Source organism: Pteronotus mesoamericanus, unplaced genomic scaffold (genome assembly GCF_021234165.1).
Source record: "Pteronotus mesoamericanus isolate MK-2021 breed Mesoamerican mustached bat unplaced genomic scaffold, CSHL_Meso_final contig_1, whole genome shotgun sequence".
NCBI classification, from domain to species: domain Eukaryota; kingdom Metazoa; phylum Chordata; class Mammalia; order Chiroptera; family Mormoopidae; genus Pteronotus; species Pteronotus mesoamericanus.
Window position 1 is genome coordinate 1,373,885 of NW_026554998.1, and position 20,525 is coordinate 1,394,409.

Sequence of the window (20,525 nt, forward strand, 5' to 3'; positions counted from 1 at the left end):
TCAGGGTCCTGCCTGGCAGGCCATGCTTGACCTCAAGTGTTTGACTCTCTCCCTCTGAGCTCCATCCCTTGCCCAGGTACAGAGTGAAGCAGAGCTGGACCCAGGACCCAGGATGCTGGGGTCCAGACTTTAAGGCCAGCTAGGCCTGGCCACCCTCTTTAGGAAAAACACCCTATGGTCAGTTATGGCACATGGAAGCATCTGCTTAGGGCAACGAGTGTCCAAAGAGCAGTCTGGTCACTCCTCATCTCGGTTGTCTGAGCCTTGCAAGGCCCTCCGTGACAGTGACCTCGCTGTGGTCCCAGGTGTGAGCACAAGCTCCGTTTCACTGCAGGCACAGAGAGGGTGCACTGAGGAATAACATCAATCCCTGCGCTCAGGCCCTTCTCTCTGGAGGGAAAGGTGTTTCCAGGCCCATTGCCCAGAGCCTCGCACACAGTAGGCGCTTCATTCTTCAAATGAAGAACTGCACCTCTAAGCCGTGTGCATCAAGAGCGGAGAGGGCACCTGAAGAAGAACCCAAAGGGGTCTGTTTGTGGCTTTGCAGTGCTGCGCGAGCCTCCGGTGACGCTCTAGGGAGCGAGGGGCGCGGCAGGGGAACAGATTGGAGGAGCACGGCGGGGGAGCGGAGGAGAAGATCGTGGGGAAAAGAGGAGGGTGCAGGGCGGAGAGGGAGGGGCGCGGGAAGCGGGGCGCTGAGTAGCTGACGTGGGCTGGGGTCTGTGCCACTGGCTGTGGGAGGTGGCGGCGCACAGCAACACAGTTTCCCAAAGCGAGGAAGAGCAAGCGCTGAGTCCGCACCTCCCCGCACAGCCCGCGCCTCGCGCCCTGAGTAAGTGGGCACCGCGTCCTCTGGGGCTCCTGCTGCTCCCGGAGCCGCCATGGCCCCGGCCCTCTGCCCACGCGTCAGCCGCATCCTCTGCCTCGCCTGTCTCCTGCCCTTGGCACCGGCTGTGGTGGCCACAGGTAAGGAGCAGTGCGGGCGGGCCTGCCGCCCTCCCAGAGCCGTAGCGCGCTGGGGCCTCGCCGGGAGCCTGGGCTGCGGAGCCGGCGCCGTGCCCTCCGCGCGCACCTCCCTCCTTCCCGGAGTCCCTGCACGGCGCTGCGGAGGGGACACGGGCAGCTGGGCGCCGCGAAGCTCTCCACTCTCTCCCTTCACAGCCTCCCCCAGAAATGACCTCGCCACTAAGGGGGTTCCCCGCACCCCTTGGTTCCTGCGGGCACCTCTAGAACGGCCCTGCCCTGGGAACCGCGCGCGCGAGAATCCATCCCGATTATTGGGAACCTTGCAGCTGATGGGGGTGGATGAGGGCAGTGCGGAGAGACCAGATGTGTGAGGGTCAGTCATCACGTGGCAGCCCCCCAGGGAGCGCAGCCAGGTCGTCTGGAGCAGCATTTTTGCTTTAAAACATCGCCCTCCTTGGACAGCCTTTCCGCCCTGTTGGTGTCGGCTTAGGGGAGGATGCGATTTTAAAGCCCAGGAGGCCAGTCTGCCATTTCCTCTCTGGGAACGATTTCCAAAATGGACCCCGAGCAGGCTCCTCCGGGTCCCATCCCGTGTCCCTGCCTCGAGTCTACCATCCTCACTGTCCCCCTCCCCCGTGCGCTGGAAGGCCAATACCAACTTTTCTGCCTCATTTTGGCGACAAAAAAGGACCCTGATTGGAGAGATGCTGGGGGAGCAATTGGGATGAGGGCGGCTAATGGGGGGTGTTAAATACCACCCAGCGATTTCATCCCCCCCACCCCTCCCCGCCTTAAAAGAATGGGAGAGGAAGGAAGGCAATTTTGTGCACTAAAAACCAGTAGGTAAAATAAGAACTTGCATCTCAGGGATGAAATGAATTACGTGGGGACCGAGCTTGGTCAGGAGTTGTGCCTGCCCCAGGGATGCAGAGAGAAATGGGGCCTCTTGTCCTTTAGGTTTATGTCCAGAAATGATTGTTGTGGCATAAATTTTTTTTTAAAAAAGGGAATTCTTTAAAAAGTGAATTCCTGTGTGGTTCCCAGCCTGGCCTATTGCACTCATGATATGGTCAAAAAATTTGGTAATGGGGTTGGGGAAAATCCATAGGAGAAAATTAAAGGCTCAGATGCCCTTGCCACCCTCCCTGGGTCTGGGTCAGCCTGGATGGAACGATCGTACCCCAGAGGCTGAGGTCAGAAGTTCCATCCTGGACCATTAACTCCAGGTTGTGTTACCCAGACTTCAGAGGTACCCAGGGGAGTGTTTTGGGCTGTCTCTATGTGCCATGGGAAAAGGCTGCTGTATCCATTTTCTAGAATATGCAGAGGCCCACATGCTGTGTTGGCAGAGAAGACATGTGTGCTCTGAGTGGAAGCCCCGGGCTTGCTTCTGGGTGCTGCTCCCGGGGGCCAAGCTTTGTGGCCACTGCTACTTTGGTTTTTACTTCGGCCTTCCCGCTCTGGGTCTCTCGGGGCCCCTGTGGCACCCTCTCAGCCATGCCTTGACTGCTCTGTCACTGGGACTCAAACTTGCAAACATGGATTTGGATAGGTCGGGCAACAGGACCTGAGCGTGCTTCCTTCAGCCACACGGGGCGAAGTCTTCGTGGTCCATATCAGCCTGAATGTCCTGGACACTTCCCAGACCCCTGAGGAAGAGGGACAGCATCACCCAGGAACTGAGAAACAACTGCTTTAAAAAAAAAATGCTTAAGAAGAAGTGCCCTTGGAGGCCTGGACAGGTGGGGTCTGCCAGGAGCCGCACCAGCGTCTGCTGTAGCCACAGCCCCTCCTCCCCCCATGTCCTCCTCCCAGTGAGCCTGCCTGCAGCCCCTCCTGATTCCATTCCCCTGGCAACAGGTCTGTGTCATGCTGACACACACCCATCTCTCTGTAGGGGCTGGATGGCCATCAGCATGCAGCCAGCCGCATGTCCCCCCACCGGCCAGCCCCACTCTGGCCCACGCTCCTTGCCTGGGAGTGGGCAGGACCGAGTGGGGGAAGGGGCCTGTTACTGGAGCAGCTCTTTCCGCGCAGCCTGGCCTAATGCTGCCTCCCAGCCAGAGGGAGAGAGAACGGGACCCAGCCAGGTGGTGCTGGCCTGCTCTGCGGTCACAGGCAGTGGCGTGATGCCAGGGGGCTCAGAGGAGCCCCCCTCAGTGTAAAGCATGTACCTTGTCTTCTTGGGGAAGCTTCTGCCACAGCATCTGGAAACCTCTCTCTGGGACATGGGCAAGGGGAAAAGCTAGGGTCGTGGGGACCGGCAGCATTGCCACAAGGCGAATGGGAACTGTTGAGGGCACATTCACTCACCTCCCAGCTTTGCCAAGTCCAGAGGGTCTCTCATGAGCTCCCTGAGGGTGGGAGGCATGTCAGCACTTCTGGGTCCCCCTAACACCTGTGGGGGCGGGGCCCGAGGACAGGGCTCAGTCATTACCACCTGAGTGACCTCTGTCACGGGGCATTGCCAGGTCAGCTGGCCCCTCTGCCACCTCCTTCTCTCCAGGTGCCACTCAGCAGCAGCCATGTTGAACACCTACTATGTGCTGAGCACATTGCTGGGCACAGGATGGAGATGACTGCTGTTTCAAAGGAGCTTGCGGTGGGGAGACGAGAAAGCCATTGTCCCAACGTGGGTTTGTGACAACTATGTGCTCGGGCTGTTGAGAGAGCACCAAGGAGATGAGGGATTCAGGGGAGGCCTCCCGGGAGAGACGATATCCAAGGGGAGCGAGGTGGAGAAGGGCAGTGGGGGAAGCATGTGCAAAGGCCCTGAGGCTAGGAGGCACAGCATGTTGGGGGAGCTGCGTGGGCTAACGTGGCCGGCTACCGCATGGGTGTGCCAAGGTCTGAATCTGGACTTCACCCTAGACTGGCCAGGTTGCCTGTGCAAGAAGCCTGTTGTGTGGGCTGGCTGATAGTGGGGCGGGACTGAGGCCAAGGGTCAGGGACAGGATGCAGCAATGATCCAGACAGGGCTTAAGCGATGTCAGTAGTGATGGAGAGGAGGCAAGCGTGCCCGGAGAGGAGGAGTTAGAGTGGCAGAGACCTGGGGATTGAGCCTTGGGACAGCTGGATCCTCTAACCCCAACAGACAGTGCGGCGTGAAGGGGATGGGAGGTATGGGGAGCGGAGATATTCAGAGGGTCTAGAACAGTACCGTTTCACAGAACTTTGGGTAATGGAGGGAACGTTCTGGATCTGTGCAGCCCAGGAGAACAGCTAACAACCACTTATGACCATTAAACACTTGAAATGCGGAACGGAATTTATAGTGTTAATTAAATTGAGTCCTTCACTTTGATCAGTTGTTCAGCACAGGTCTGGAACCCTGAGAGTAGGTCTACAATACTGGGCTCGATCAGCATTTAGGAGGCACCTGAAGTCACAGGACGGGGTGCCTGGGGCCGGGAAGGTGGAGGGGGGAGAGTGAACGGAGCTGGCAGCCCCCCTTCCCTCTGCCTCACCTCTTCTGCCCTGGGGCGCACTGCAGCAGGCTGGACACGCTCTCACCTCAAGCCCTTCAGAAGTCTCACCTGCAGAGGAAATCGGCAAATCAGAGGAAGAGTCACCAAGCGTGCAGCCGCGTTCTTGGCAAGAGCGAAGGGTGCTGCGGATGGAATACCTGCTTGAGGGATTGTCATGCACGTGCTGAAGTTGTTCTCGGTGCAGCTCTGGACACACTTTTGATATGTTGTCCTGTGAAAACAGAATAACTCAAAATTGTGTGCAGAGTGTGATTATAACTAAATTTTAAAAATTTTATGCATGAAAAAGAGACATGAAGACAGCAACACGATAGCAGCTGTTGTCTTTGGGAGGTAGGATGATAGGAAATTTTTAATATGATTTATGCATATGCATTAATTTTATGATGGAAGTAGGCCTTATTTTTAAAATCTTACCTTGTTTATATGATAATATATGCAGTTATCTAAAGCAGTTGAAGAATAATGACTTAGGAGAATGTCTATGATTCATAATTGAAAAAAACAAGACTATATAATCCCAGATTAAGAGCATGGTTAAAAAAAGAGTAAGAGCTCAGGCCAGTGGGGCTCAATGGTTGCAGCGTCATCCCATAACTGAAGGGTCACGGGTTTGATTCCCCGTCAGGGCACATACCTGGGTTGCGGGTTCATTCCCTGGTCTGGGTACATGTGATCTCTGGTCCAGGCATGTATAGGAGGCAACCAATCTGTGCTTCTCTCTTGCATTGATGTTACTCTCTCTTCCTCTCACCATCTCTTTAAAATCAACGGGAAAAAATGATGTTCTTAAGTGAGGATTAAAAAAAAAAATAGTAGGAAATGCCCAAAATTGGTAAGAATGGTTGTTACTGATTATTGTAATTTTTAATAAAATATTTTAAAATTTTGTTAATTTATTCATTTATTTTTAGAGAGAGGGCAAGGGAAAAAGAAAGAGAGGGAAAGAAACATCACTGTGGGAGAGAAACATTGATTGGTTGCCTTTTGAATGAGCCCTGGCCGGGGACCGAACCTGCAACCCAGGCACATGCCCTGAATGGGAGTCGAACCGCCAGCCTTCTGAGGCCCAACCAACTGGACGTCAAAACACCAGCTGGAGCTTTAATAAAATATTTTTATTTTTTGTTTTATACTTGATTTGCAGGTTGCAGTTAGTCTTCAGTGTGGGAGTCGGGAGGGGTGGGCTATTCAAAGGCCTCCGTCCCATACGCTGAAGGCCCCGTTCGCCACTAGCACCCTGCAGGACTGATGCCGGGGTTCCCCGCAAGAGCTGCATCCCCAGGATTTCAGGCCAATTTCCCCGAGGCATTGACCCCGCTGGAATCACAAAGCTCTGGTGTTGGCTCTGGCAGGAACCATGGAGACCACTGAGAGCAAGGCAGCCCGCTGGAGCCTTCCGTGATAATGAGGAGATTCTGTGTCAGTCCTGTCCAACACGGTGACCCTTAGTCACCGGTGGCTCGTGGCTACCACTCTGGACAGTGCAGATCTGGAGCCTCCTACATATCACAGGCTCAGAGACTCAGACCAAGAGAACTCAACTCGGGTTGGAGGGGACCTCTCGCATGGCAAGGCGCCAGGCCAGTGACAGGGCCGGACGCAGCCGTGTGCATCACGCTGGAATTCTGCTGACATGCGCTAGTCCACGGGAGCGGGTAACAGCGGGCATCTCTCAGCAGCAGCTGCCGGGGCTCCTCCTGAGACGCATGTGGGCAGTCATTCGTCCGAGCTGAGATAAAGGTCAGGCAGGCGGGGGTCAGGCCATCCACATGCTCCGTAATATAAACTGGGGCCACTGCAAAGGGCGTGTGATTTGGAGTCAGTCGGGCCCGGGTCCGAATCCCAGCTTGACGGTGAACTAGCCATATGACTCTTGGGCAAGTCACCGGAGCGGCCCGGGCCTCGGTTTCTCCACCTACAAAATAGAATAATAGAAGCCAGTTCAGAGGGTGGCAGCGAGGCTCCTTGCCCTGTGCCCTCCTGAATGCAGTTTTTGTGTTTGGGCTCCTAGGCCTGTATGAACTTCACCTCGTCACAGATAGTCCTGCCACCACGGGGGCAGAGGTGACCATCACGGCTAGCCTGGTGGCCAGTGACAACGGCAGCCTGGACCTGCCCACCGACACTCACTTCTACCACTTCCACTGGATCCACGCCCCGCTGCTGCTCACGGGGAAGACCGAGGAGGCCTTCAGCTCCACCATCCGTGCTGTGGGGACCGCGCCTGGGGACTTCCCCGTCTCTGTCTGGGTCACCACTGCCGACTGCCGGATGTGCCAGCCTGTGGCGAGGAGCCTCGTCGTCCTCTCTGTCACAGGTGAGGACCTGTCCTGTCGGCTAATCTCCCTTCAGACTCCGTACGGAGAAAAACATCCAGCCCCGTGGGAGTAATCGCAGACATGCAAATTAGACCCTTGGGTCTTTCTCAGTTACCAGTTGAGGTAACAAAGGGTCAGAACGTAGTGATACCCTCCCTGGCAGAGGGGGGCCGAAACGGGCACTGAACGTGCCTATCACTGCTGGGGGTATAAATTAATACAGCCTCTCGGAGAGCAGCTCAGCGATACGTATCCATTAATTTACTCTTCGGCCCATTCTTCATTCTCTCTTTCTCCCGCACCCCCTTTTCTCCTTCTGAGAAGTTCCTGCTCTCTTGGAGTCCACAATCTCTTAAAGAGTTTGTCTGCAGGAAATAAACCTCCATTTGGGTAATGCTTTACGCACAAAGGTGTTCATTGCAGTGGTGTTTGTAATAGCAGAAGAAAATAGAAACCAGCACAGTATGCAGCCGTAAGGGGAATGGTTAAGTATATTGCTATAATTTGTATGATGAATAATAATGATCTTTACATATGTAAGTTTGTAATGTCCTCGGAGAATACTCACGCTTGTAAAATTCTAAAAAGCATGACAAAATTTTAGCACAGATTTGATCAAGTGTGTTTAATAAACGTATACATATGCACGCACCAACACTTCGCATTTCTTTAAAAGTGTCAACAATGGTTGTGTTTGAGTGATAGGAAGCTTCTTTTCTTTTCATTCCACTTTCCAGCATTTTCCAAATAAGCATGACTGAGCACGCCTTACTCTGATGTTGTTGTTTAAAAAAAAAAAAAAAAATCAGTTCTTCGTTTATTTTTTAGAGAAAGACACAGACCAGAGGTCTTCGCCCCGCCCATCACACTGGGTGTGGAGGTGGCATCCGAAGAACAGATTCTATTTTTTAAGGCCCATCTAATACTTTGAAATATTTCCCAGAAGCTACTTTTCAAAGCCTGTGTATTTCTTTCTGATTCCGGGCATCTTTTGTGTCAGAAAGTTCAGGGTCCTAGTGAAAGGGTACAGGCATGAAACGATGCACGTCACCCCCGTGTCTGCAGGGTGGGGGCAGTGATTTGGGGGACACGTGCCCTTGGGCACAGTGACCCGCGGAGGCACCCCTTGCCACCACCCAGCTCTGACAGAGAAAGTCAGGTCCGGGAGAGGTCGCGCCTGGCTCCACCCTCTTGACGCCTCAGTGGACTCACCCTCGTTGGTCTCTCTCCCAGAGTTCATTGTGGGGAACCTCGCTGTCACCCAGAACATGTCCCTGCCCTGGCCCAGCTCCTACCTCACCAAGACCGTCCTGAAAGTCTCCTTCCTCCGCCATGACCCGAGCAACTTCTTCCAGGCCGCCTCATTTCTCTACAGCTGGGACTTCGGAGACGGGTGCGTCCTTCCCCCCACGATGCTCCAAAGCCTTGGCGCACGGCCATGGCCCTGTCCTCCCATGCAGGGAGCTCTGTGCTGCCTCACCTTCACCGGCTCACGCTCCTGCCAAATGTTTCTTGAGTGCCTGCTCTGTGCTGGGCCGGGGGTGCACGGGGACCAGTGGTGAGCCTGCAACCTAACAGAGGCCACTTGTGTCCAAATGGCCCTTTAAGGAAGGTCAAGGTAGGAAGGATTTTTCTCCACTTGACTTTGGAGGGACCTGTTCTGGCTTTGTTTCTCCATATTCCTCCTCTCCAAACAAGCCAGGCTACAGGAGGCAGCGGGGGAAGTCGGGGTCAGGCAGCTCAGACACACCCCAGGTTCTTGCAAGGGCAGTGGTCAGTGGAGACCCTCGCCCACTCGAGTCCCCCAGTCCCACATGCGGAGCCCATAGGTCCCACAGTGCGGGGGGTGGGGTGGGGGCGGGTGACCGAGCCTTTGATGACTCTGGAAAGCGCCGTGCGGGTCCTGAGGCCCGAGGAGCTCTCTGCAAGGCGGGGGAGCGCCCGGGCCTGGGGAGGGGGGGCGGGCTGTGCGAGGCTGCCGCCGGGAGGGCCGTCCGCTCACGGGGGACTGCTGGCCAGGGCGTGCCGCTGCCCAGCCACCCTTGACTCTCAGAAGTCACATGAGTCATTTCTGTCTGCTCTCTCCTCCCTGTCACCTTCCAGCACCCAGATGGTGACTGAAGACCCCGTGGTCTATTATAATTACTCCCTCATCGGGACCTTCACCGTGAAGCTCAAAGTGGTGGCAGAGTGGGAACAGACCACGCCAGACGCAGGGAAGGGCGTCATGCAGAAGACGGGGGACTTCTCCGCCTCGCTGAAGCTGCAGGGTGGGTCCCGAGGGCGCTGGTGCAGGTGGGGTGCTTCTTGTTACCTGGCCACACCAGCCTCTGGTCAAGGGCACAAGGCACAGCGGGCTGGGCCTGGTCTCCACACAGGGAGGAAACACCGGAACGCGCCTCTCCCGGGCCTCGGTGAGAGCGGCGGCCCCGCAGCCCCGGCCTGGGGGCCCTGGGACACATGTCCCTGGCCCCCGGGTTCAGTGGGGTCCTGTGCCTTTCAGAAACTCTTCGAGGCATCCAGGTGTTGGGGCCCAACCAAATTCAGACCTTCCAAAAGATGACAGTGACCTTGAACTTCCTGGGGAGGTGAGTGAACCCCAGAGTGCGCTGTGCGTGCGGCCTGCGGCCCTGCCCACTCTCTCCGTCAGGCGATCCTGAGCCTGCCCCTTCCCCTGGGGGGCCCCCGTCTGGGGCCTTGTCCGAGCCGTGGGAGAGCCGTGGGCACGGCGCCATCCTCCGCATCCAGGGCAGGGGGCGTGGGCCCTTCGGGGCTGTCTGCAGTGTAGGCACCAAGGCAAGGGCAGCGAGGGACCACTGCTGTGAAGGGCCCCCCGCATGCGACTTGGGCCTGCTGCCCAGCTCCCCGGAGGGCAAGCCATCTTGGGTAGGACGCCGCCCAACCCTTGGCAAGAATGGCTTTACCCAGTTAGCGACGAGGCACCCAGAGGCCGGGAGGGTTTGCCCCACCGGGGCAGACGGGGCCGCAGGGGTCAGCAGGCAGGGCCCAGCCCTGCGGGGACTGTCACGGGGATGACCACCCGCCTCCCCCACCCCCACCACGGGGACGCGTCCAAGGGAAGCAGGGCTGGAGGGAGGACGAGCAGAGTGGCCGAGGAAGGAGAAGGATGTGCTGCGGGGCTGGAGGTGGCTCCTAAAGCTTTTGGGGGCATTGGAGGCAGGAGCTTCGTGCTCGGAGACGGGTGGGAAGCCACGCGGGCTTGGCAGACCTGACTGTCGGGCGTGTGTTTCATGCGAGCCTGGCGGCGTCGCGTGAGGCGGGAATTCTCACGGGGCGCTCCTCAGGTGGCCCCGTGTCTCCAGCTCCTGAGCCCTTGTAAAGCCACTGCAGGCCGACGTACCCTTTCAGAGGCTCCTCAGAGGCCTCCTTGTCCAGCAGGCGTGCCCAGCTCACCGCACGTGTCCGTGGGCGCCCACTGCGCCCTGTCCAGCAGCCTGAGCGAGGCCCTGCTAGTGTCGCTGGCCTGCAATCCCCTCGGGGGCCGGGGTCATCTCTCGATCCTGTTCTCTGCCCCGGTCTGGCAGGCGTGAAGCGGGGGCCAGGACAGCTGGGTGTTCTGTCCTGGGAAGGCCTCTGACAGTCACGGCCGCCTGGCCTTTCTTGGGCTTGGTCTGCGTTCCCACTCTGCGCGGAGCCACCGCTGACACACCGCCCGCGTTTCCCCGCAGCCCCCCGCTGACCGTGTGCTGGCGCCTCAAGCCCGAGTGCCTCCCCCTGGAGGAAAGGGAATGCCACCCGGTGTCGGTGGCCAGCACGGCCTACAACCTGACCCACGTCTTCAGGGACGCCGGGGACTACTGCTTCAGCATCTGGGCTGAGAATGTCGTCAGCGAGACACACCAGTACCACAGGGTCCAGGTGTGGCCCTCCAGTAAGTGGCACCTCCCCTTCTGCTCCCGGGCCACACCGAGCGCAACCACCGGCCAACCCTGCCACCGGGCCACTCTGGCCAAGCCGTCCACAACCCACCTCTCCACCGCTAGGGTCATCGACAGCCCCACTGACCCCAACCGACACCGCTGACCAAAGCCCTCGCACACGCCGGCTTGGTTTCTGTGAACTCCTGGCTTTGCCTTTTGGAGCTGCCCCACTGGGAAGCACGTACACAAGGAAAAAGCTCCGGTGGGGTTGGCTCCTCTCTCCCCCCAGCCCCGCCGTGGCCTCCTGAGAGCTGGCACCCAGCCCCCACACCCAGGCCCAGGCTTCGCCCTCCCTCCCTCCCAGGCATCCGGCCGGCCGTCTTTGCTTTCCCCTGCGCCACGCTGATCACCATGATGCTGGCCTTCATCATGTACATGGCCCTGAGGACCGCCGCCCACCAGAAGGACATGGTGGAGGTGGGTGCTCAGGCGGGCGCGGGCTGGGCCCCTGGGCCTGCCCTCAGGGCAGAGGATGGAGAGGGCGCGTGGAGAGGACTCGGGGGCGGGCTGAGGGCTGCGGAGGGGTCTGGGTCTGAGCGCCAGGCCCTGGGCAGGGGGAGGGTGTGCCCAAGAGGCATCCCCAGACGGGGGACAATGGCTGAGGTGGCTTCTTCCCATTTGACTTATGTCCTGTGCGCGCCCCTTGCCTGACAGCTGAGCCCATGAGCTGGTAAGGGAGGGGGCCACCGAAGGAGGGAGCCCCCGGGGAGCAGAAAAGCCCAGGGCACAGCGACGTGCTACGTGATACTGGAAAGGCGTTGTGCTGAAGCCGCCAGGCAGCTCAGCTTGCGAGGCCACCGGTGGGGCTCCCGGTGGGCGGGCGATTGACCCGTGGGGTTTCGTTCGTCATAGGTGGCTGATTTTGACTTTTCCCCCATGTCTGACAAGAACCCGGAGCCGCCCGCTGGAGTCAAGTGCTGCCAGACGTGCTGCGGGCCCTTCCTGCTGGAGGCCCCGTCTGAGTACCTGGAGGTCGTCCGCGAGAGCCACGGGCTGCTGCCGCCCCTCTACAAGTCCGTGAAAACGTACACGGTGTGAGCCGCCCGCCCCGCCTCAGCGTCACTGCCTGCCCGCTCGACGCCTGGGTGCGGCGGGCCCGCCACCCGCAGGGCGGGCCCCTGGGAGCGGGGCCATCCGCCCTGGCCGCCATCCGTCTGCACAGTCCAGCCGCTGCCCCAGCCCCCTCGTCACCGCCCCCAGCCATCTGTCCCTCTGTGCAGCCCAGCCACTGCTGTAAGCCCCTCTCAGTCAGCCCACCCCACCCCTCACCTGAGAAGAGGCCCTGAGACGGGACACTCGATGCTCTGGCGTGGTCCCTCCTCTCTCCAGGTGTGCCTGGCTGCCCCTTGCGCGACCCTCCCATGTGGGCACGTCTGAGGTCACCTGGGGCTCGAGCTTTCCTCCCCGGGCAGCCGTGCGCAGGTCAGAGAGCTAGGGGGAAGGTCACGGACGGTTAGGGATACATCATGAAAGGTCACAGATGGAGACAAGCGGGCACGCGCTCACACGTGTGTCACAAAGACATCTCAGATGGTTTTCTCTGGACCATTTTAGGCAGTTGCTGGGGTGTACCCTGAATTAGAACTAAGATGAAATCTGACCTTCCCCGCTTGGCCCCAATGGCTCCTGGGCCTCGTCTGTCCCCTTGTGCCCTGTTTCTGCGGCTACCTGGTCCCATTCTAAGGACACCTTGTTCCCTGCCGGCTTGTGGGGGCCTGGGTGGGGACAGGGCTAAGACTTGGCGAGGGCGAAGCACTTTATAAAGAGCACCTTCCTCTACCGAGACCATGTGAACTTCCACGGAGGAAAAGGCCTTGAAGAAAAAGACAGGTGGAGCCAGTGGGGACTCGGGATCCCTGGGAGGTGATGTGGTCTGGCTGCCCCGCTGAGGAGGGAGAGGCAGAGGAACCAGGCCTGGTCCTCTCCCCTGCAGCCCGTGGCCCGGGCCGGCTGAGCAGGCGGCGGGGCTGGTTATAGGTGCGGAGGAGACACGACTGACCAACCTGCAGGGGTGCTGGGAGCGACTTGGGCCTCTGCTTGGTGGGGGGCAGGGTGTGGGGCCCGAACTCAGCTGCTGTAATCGTTTGCTCTCAGACTTTGTGCAGAAAACACTGTCGTGCGGCTCATTCTCATGAAATACCGCCATTGTTGCTGAATAAAGCTTGTGTGCGCTGCGTGCAGCCAAGCTCCGGCTGGCGGGCCGGGGTGCTTCCTCTTCCACGGGCAGGCGTGGGCGTGGTTCTCAGCCGCAGCAGGACATCCCCGGCGTGTTCTCTGGTGAGGTGGACAGGGTGCAGCTGCTGTCTGGGGCCCCGGGCGCCGGCCAGTGGTTCTCAAGCTGCTGCTCTGGGCACGTCGCAGACCAGGCCCTGATGAGGGTCTGACGAGGGTCCCTTGGAGGTGGGTCCGGGTGCCCCCGGTGCCTAATGTGCAGCCAAGTCTGACACTGGATCAGACTCTCGATCTGAGAGGGAATGTCGGCCAGGCCTGGGCACTTGCTGAAAATGCAGCTCCTTGGGCCCGGCCCCGCGCCTGATTCAGCACCTGGGGCGGGGGTCTGCACCGTGTTCCCCAAGCCCTCGGGGTTCCAGTGCACCAGTAAGTGTGAGGACCCCGGGCCTCCTCCAGCGGGGCTGCTCAAACTTGGACGTACATGAAAAGCACAGGAGGTCTTGTTCAGGGACACGTTCTCATTCAGGGCGGCTGGGGCGGGGCCTGAGACTCTGCCTTTCTAACGAGAGCCCCGCTGACGCGGCTGGCCCCAGGACCGTGCTTTGACTCGAAGCCTCTGGGTCTGCACCCTTCCTGGGCTCTTTTTCTTCTGTAAGAGGTTTGGGTCTTCCTCTGCATTACCTCTGCTCTCCCACCACCCCCGGCACCCAGCACCTGGCAGTGCGCCCCAAGCTGGACACGTGTGGGGATGGGTCCTGCTTCTGCCCCTGCTGTGCCACTCTGGGAAACCCCACTTTGAATGAATGAAGCCTTTCAGGGAGCTTCCTGGGGCTTCAGCATTTTTGGCACGTGGGGCAGATGCTGCCACATGCAGACGTTCTCTGACCACCCCCCCGACCCCCCAACTCGGTGGCCAGCTGTCAGCTGCCAGAGCTGGAGGAGGCAAGGGCAGCTTGCAAAGGCACACATTGTTCTATTGCGCCGTGCTTTGCTGCGCTTCACAAATGTTGCGATTTTTATTAATGGAAGGCAAGACCCTTCTCCAGCAACAAGACCACAACTCACTTTATTGTGGTGTTCTGGAACCATACCCACAATATCTCCAAGAGAGATAGTCTGTTCGGGCTGCAAGCCACGGACTGGCAGTTTAAACAACAGAAATGTACTTAGTCCTGGAGGCTGGACGTCCAAGGTCAAGGTGCCGGCAGACGTGTTCCTTCTGAGGCCTCTGCCCTTGGCTTGAAGACAACCGCCTTCTCCCTGTGTCCTCACGTGGTCTTTCTTCTGTGTGTCTGTGTCCTGATCTCTCCTTCCTACGAGGACACCAGTCCTATTGAATTAGACCACCCGCGCGGCCTTGTTTTAACTTAATCGCCCCTTTCGAGGCCCTGTCTCCACGTTCTGAGCTGCTGGGGCTGCAGACTTCAACATACGAACTTTGGGGGACAATCAACTCCTAACTCCCTGATTTCAGATACCTGGCCTCCAGCCATGGGAGAGAATAGGTTTCTGTTGTCTGATGCCACCCAGTTTGCAGTATTTTGGTGACCGTAGGAGACACACACGCTTTCCTCGTGTCCGTTTTGGTAGCTCCATCTGTCCCAGTCACAGCCATCCCACAGGAAGCCCTTCAGACCAGACCCTGCATCCAACCCCTCCTCCTGGCCTCCACTGCCCCATACCCCGCTCCCCGCCACGGAGCCTTCCTGCCCTGTCCCCTTGCCCTGTCCCCTTGCCCTGTCCCCTTACCCTGTCCCAGAGTGTCCTCAGAACCACACCAGGACCATGTCTTCCTCCACCCAAACACTTGATCATCTTCCAGCTCAGAGTCCTTCTAGTGGCCCCAAGACCTGCATGACCTGACCCTTTGACCTTGGTGACCTCATCCCCGTTGCTCATCCGTTTAGCTCTGTCTTCCTCAGGGCTTTGCTCTGGCTGTTCCCCCTGCCAAACGCTCTTCCCTACACATGCGTGGGGGTCCCTCCTCGCCTGCTTCACGTCTGCTCAAATGCCACCTGCTCAGCGAGGCTGACGCCTGCCTTCTGGGCCTCCCGTACTCTACATCCCCCACCCCGGAGAGCGCTGGTCACTTTCTAACGTACCATTACTTTGACTAATTTTTAATTTCATCTGCCTCCCTCCATAAAATAAAAACCAAGAAGAAGGGCCTTTGCCTTCTTTGTTCATTATTTCTAGTTTCAACTCCTAGAACAATGCCTGGCACATAGTAGGTGCTCAATTAATATCATTGAGGAAAGGAGGGTGAAAAATGTCACCCTCCCCCCAAGAAAAACGCACATCCTCACAGTGTCTAGAATTCAGGAGAGGGAGGAGGAGAGTCTAAAGAAAGGACTTGGTGTCTCCCCAGATTGTCCAGAAGGACAGATGGCCAGGAGCCCTGGCCCGGGTCATGTGGCGATGTCCAGGTGACAGGACCCAGACAGGCAGAGGTCCTCCTGCCTGTACCCTGGAGAGAAAGACTGCCACTGGGGTCGGGGGTGTTCTTCCCTGCCCGGAGGCTGTGGAGCTGCCACAAGTAGGATGGCCTTTCAGAAATCAGTTCTGACAGCCGTCCGTCACTAGAGCATGAAGCCATGGGCTGGCTTCTGAGGAGGGTGCCTTGTTCCTTGTTGAAGAGGGGGGATCGGAAAGAAGGCGGGGAGATGTGGAGGCTGTGCCAGGGCCCAAAGAAGCAAGCTGGGGTTGGGACTGGCTTGGCAGTTGGCCAGGGAGCTGAGGAGGAGCGGGGGCCGCCAGGCAGGGTCTGGGCCAGGGGTTCTCAACTGGGGGGGCCCGACCCCCAAGGGGTCCATGGAGAGAATTCACAAACTTTGGTGGGAGAAATGACATCTTCAGTGTTAAGAACCGTTAATGAAATCGTGGCATTTCCTTCTACCATAAATATAGGCAAATATTGGCAAGGGTGTTCGCAGTTGCTGGGACTGTGTCACCGGTAGAAATCACCAGTGTTTTCACATCGCGTTCTGATTGCTGGGGATCCCTCACACCATCATCTGTGCTGATGGTGCCTTCGAAAGTACCGTTGCTATTTACCTGCTGCTGGATCTTCGTTCACTAAGCAGACATTATAATCACTGTTTTGATATCCATATTTCAGTATAATTGGTTCCCTTTGTATTTTATGTTATGCTTTTAAAGACATTATTCTGAGGCTTGATCTGCCTTCTTCCAGCCGGAGGAAAGGGTCCTTCTGGGGGCCCTAAAGGCTGCTCCCAGGGGCATCTGATCCAGGACACCAGGCTCCAGCCACCAACGGACTCTCTGCCGGCAGTGCCCAGTGTGACCAGCGGGTGGCAGCCTCGCCTGGCCACGTTCCCTGCAGTGTCTCACGCGAGGGAGCCGGCGGGCGCTGCAGGGGGCCGGACAGGACGCGGATGGCAAGTGCGTCGAGCACATTTCAGTCATGAGAGTCATATGCTGAGTCAGTATTTTGGAGACCATGCCCAGCAAACAGCTCTCGGTGCAGCGGCCTTGCCGGGTCGCGTGGAATGTGAACTTTGCTTTGCTTTTCATTTTCTTTCCCCCCAAACCCTAGTGTGCTTCCAGGAACGGGCAGCAGAGGGCGCTAAAAGCCCTTCTGAGAGGAAACCAGCAGCAGAGCCAAAAAACGGAAAGATAAGCCTCCCTTCCAGACTCAGGTGCTCCCACTCTGGCTGCAGTTTCAGACCAGCCCCCTCACTCCCGGGTTCCCAGGGAGCATTTGACTGGGCACCAGGCCACTCTCAGCCTGATCCTGGAGGAGGCAGGTGCGGGACGGGGCTGGGCAGGTGCTGCATCTTCTCTCAAAAGAAACCGCAGCCTCTGGCCCTCAACAGACGTCAGACCAGCTTCCTCCCCTGCTCAAAACCCTCAGCGCCTCCACGTAACCTCTAGCACCACGTCCCAAACTCTTAAGTTCGGCACTGAAACCTCCCCTACTTTCGCCTGCAGTGGTGTGTGCCTGGTATTCACCCTTCGCCTGGACCCCTGTGGTTGGATCACACCCTCGTTGCCCTCAGGGCTCAGCCTCCATTCATGCAGCAAACTGTCCCGTGCCACCTCGGGGCCGCCCGTCCTGGGGCCGACTGACACCGAGCCAAGACCCACAGAAACAGCCACCAACTGTCAGGACGGCAGCTCCTGCTGCTCCGGAGCTTCTCCTTCGTGTTCTGCCTGGAAAACGTGCCTGAAACCTGACCAGCGCCCAACGCGGGGCCTGGCGCGGAAGAGGCCGGAGTCCTGGAGCAGGCCCCGAGCACGGCGACGCGCATTCTGGTGACTAGCGTGGCTTTGCTGGCCGAACAGCACGCGGCTTCCCCAGGCTCGTTTGGAGACGCGCTTGAATGCTGAGCTGGGGGATGGGGTGGGGGGCCAAGACAGCAGCAAGTAGCCCAGCAGGGGCCTCATCGCGGCCATGACCACCAGCTCTACCCACGGCCGGCTACACACTTCTTCCAGGTTTTAACAATTGCCAAGAGAAAGGTCAATGCCTGGGGTCTACTCACCCTTATATTTCACTGTGGATGCCATGAACATTCTCACTATTTTCAGAGTCTAGCCTTTCACGAGCGCCGTGCTACCTGAGTCCCGTACTCCTGGAAAACTGCCGTTCAAAAGAACCCTTTTATTCTGGAAAACGGCTTATGGCGAGGAACTGCCTTCCCCATATGACTTAGTTTACCTGTGACAAGACAAGGGCAGACACAGAGCTCAAAACCCCCTCTCTTTGCTTCATAAATGATGACCTGAATGGCTTGTCTCCTGGGGCATTCGGAACAGAGGGCCTGTGAACTGAATTTTGGCTAAGCTTCTCGCCTCCCTCCAGACCCCCGGGCCTTGGCCCTCCGCGGAGCCAGCCGACAGGCCCTTAGGAACAGCTGGCTCGGGGCGCACCACGCTCTCACCATCCATCCCCTCATGCCGTCCTGTCGCCGCGCTTCCCCGCGCCTGGTTCCCGCTACATGCATTCCTTCCTTTCCGTAGAAGAGAACCTCTTGTTGCCTACAGCTCTCGAGAAGCTTCTACACCGAGTGGTTACAACATTCTCCCTCTTGCCAGAGTTCCTTCCCCTTTCGCAAGAACCCTTTTGAGTAAAATCTCTCTTACTACGTCCAGATTTGTCCTTATGTGATGCTCTTGCACGAGCAACATGGAGTAGGTTGCCAGTGACTCAGCGTAAGTTTCAGGAGGTCAGAGCAGGTGATCTCAGAAGCCTGCCCACCTGCCTGAAGTTCTAGCAGAGCTCCCAGTTGTCAGGGGAAAATTGATTTTCTGCCCAAGCAGACAAGACCAAGTGATTCCTAGTAACACAGCACAGTTCAGCGGTCCCAATCGTCCCCTTAGCCCTCGCCTGAAGATCCAGGAAGTGACGACCATCTGATACGGAGGCGCCAGGAGGCAAAGGAACAGGGAGGCCTGTTCTGTTCCTGGAACCAGGAAGGGGGAAATGCAGCAGGAACACAACACATTACTCGCTCAGGGATTTCCCCTGCCCGTGCAGCTCGCCCAAGGTCACAGAGCTGGGGGTGGGCGGCACGCTAGGAGTTGACTACCTGGCCTGTCGGCTCCCCCGTGGCTCTGCCACAGGTCGGGCTCCTGCTCATCTTGCCTTCAGAGGGGTTCACCTGTCCTGGGCGCGAGCAGGACGGAAGCTGAGCTGCAGGGGCCACTCTGACCACCAGAGGGCGCCCAGGCTCCAAGGATGGGAGCCGGGAGGCCCGCGAGCAGGGCTGAGAGCAGGGACGAAAGAGGTTCAAGCCCTGTCTCCCCCGTTCTTGACTCCTCCCCACAGCCCTGCAAGGTAAGCCAGGCAGGGCTGCCTGGGCTCAAGTCCTCGAAAGCTTTGTGACCTGGGACTGAGTGAAATAATGGTGTCCCCCTAGGGATGTGTGTCACAGTTAGGACCCGGTACCTGTTCACTTACTACTGTCAGTATTACTGTCAACCCTATCGACAGCCAAGGACACTGCGGCCCAGAGGGTCAGGGCTACTGGCACACAAAGCCAGAGTGACCCTTCCTCACCGGTGCTGACGAAATACCCGGCGGGCGGCACCACCCAGGCATGTCCTCACACGAACTTCCAGAACCTTCCAAGTCCCCTGAACCAGAGATCTCTAGTGGGGGAGGGAGCTCCCCACACTCTGTAAGGAACGTTGGAACCGTGGAGGCAGAGAGAGCCCCAGTTTGAGTCCCCGCTCAGCCACATGCAGCCAGTGACCTCTCTGGGCCTCAGTTTCCCCTGAGCTAATGCCTTGGAAGTGGTTGGGAAGTAGGTGTGGGGATGTGTCCCCGGGAACCCGGGCCCCACCTTGGAGGGCCTGGAGGGCAGGGATCAGGCCTGAGCTCCTGGTTCCTGGGCGTGTGGTGAGCATGTCCTAAATACAGGCAGCCGTGTCTGCAGAGTGGGGAGAGGGGTACAGGGGGTAAATTGATCAAAACAGTCATGCACGGGCCTCACACATGGGAGCCCTGCGGGGCGGGGGAGGAATGCGTGGCGCAGTCGAGGGGCGGACGGAGCTAGCGTATCTCCTTTCAGAAAGCGTGCAGCCCAGAGTGTGGCCGAAGCCAGCTCTGTCCTGGACGAGGGGACCGGGGCTTATGGATCACAGAGTCCCTCGGCCAGGGGGACCCAGCTCGGGGTACTGTGGAGGATGCAGGACCACCCACGGCGGGCAAATGCCACCCTGGGCGCCCCGGGGCAAGATGGAGCTGTGCTTTCGGAGTTGCACCCAGGACCTCGGTCTCCTGACAGGGCCCGTCCTGGGGCGCCCGTGAGGCGCCCACCAGCTCTGGACGTCCCCTCCATGCTGGGTGACCTTCGCAAGATTGCTGTCTGTGATTTTCTCACAGCCCAGCTTGCAGCTCCATCTTTAAAAATAGTTCCATAAAAGCCCATTGCTTATTCAATGAGTTCTTTTGTTAAAAAAAAAAAAAGAAAGAAAATCCTCCAGCTTTGGTTTGTTTAGTTCATAAAAGGCCGACTGCGATTATTAAAAAGACAGCTCATTAAAGAAAAATAGGATGCTGGGAAGGAGAGGGAGGGGGCAAGGGTGGGGAGGGTGGCGGCGCCAGGCGGACCATGGGCGGCCCGAGGGGCCAGCACGCACTGGAGCTCCAGGCTCAGGCTCCTCGGGAAACCTGGGCCAGCGGGGCTCCTGGTGAAGCCTCCATCTTCTCCCCTCCCTGTTGGAGATGACAATCATACTGCCAGGTCCTGGGGTCCAGAGCTGAAGGGGACGCCCGGCCTCCCTCCACCAAAGCCCCTCTCCATGCCTGAGCGCCCCCACCCAGCCGAACTTCTGGAAAGACGTGCGCCCACTCGGGGCCCGCCTCCCTCTCACTCCACGGCTCTGTGCAGCCTGGCTTCCGGCCCACGGCTGCTCTGAAGCTGCCCTCCCCAAGGTTATCAGTCATGTTCACACGGCTGAACCCACGTGTTTCCGTAAATGTGTGCCGGGCACCTCCTGGGCCCTCGCCTTGCCCAGGAGACCCGCGGACCCCGGCTCTCCTCGGAGGCCCCCCAGTCTTCTCCCTGGGGGCCCCTCAACGCAGGTGGCCGGCTGCTCACCCAGCCTCCGTCCTTCCCATTTCCCCCGGGAAGGCGGTCCCCCTTTTGTTCTGGGCCCCCTTGAGCCCC

The 20,525-nt window shown here is 58.4% G+C and overlaps 1 protein-coding gene across 1 annotated transcript; it reads left to right on the plus strand.

Annotated features, from left to right (window-relative positions):
• The first annotated feature begins 800 nt into the window (after positions 1-800).
• Positions 801-11,754, plus strand: TMEM130 (transmembrane protein 130). Its single transcript, XM_054578306.1, has 8 exons — positions 801-966; positions 6,469-6,774; positions 8,009-8,168; positions 8,879-9,045; positions 9,279-9,363; positions 10,465-10,667; positions 11,021-11,133; positions 11,605-11,754. Exons 1-8 carry the CDS (start codon positions 882-884, stop codon positions 11,752-11,754), a joined length of 1,269 nt encoding a protein of 422 aa, XP_054434281.1. The 5' UTR covers positions 801-881.
• Positions 11,755-20,525: the final 8,771 nt, after the last annotated feature.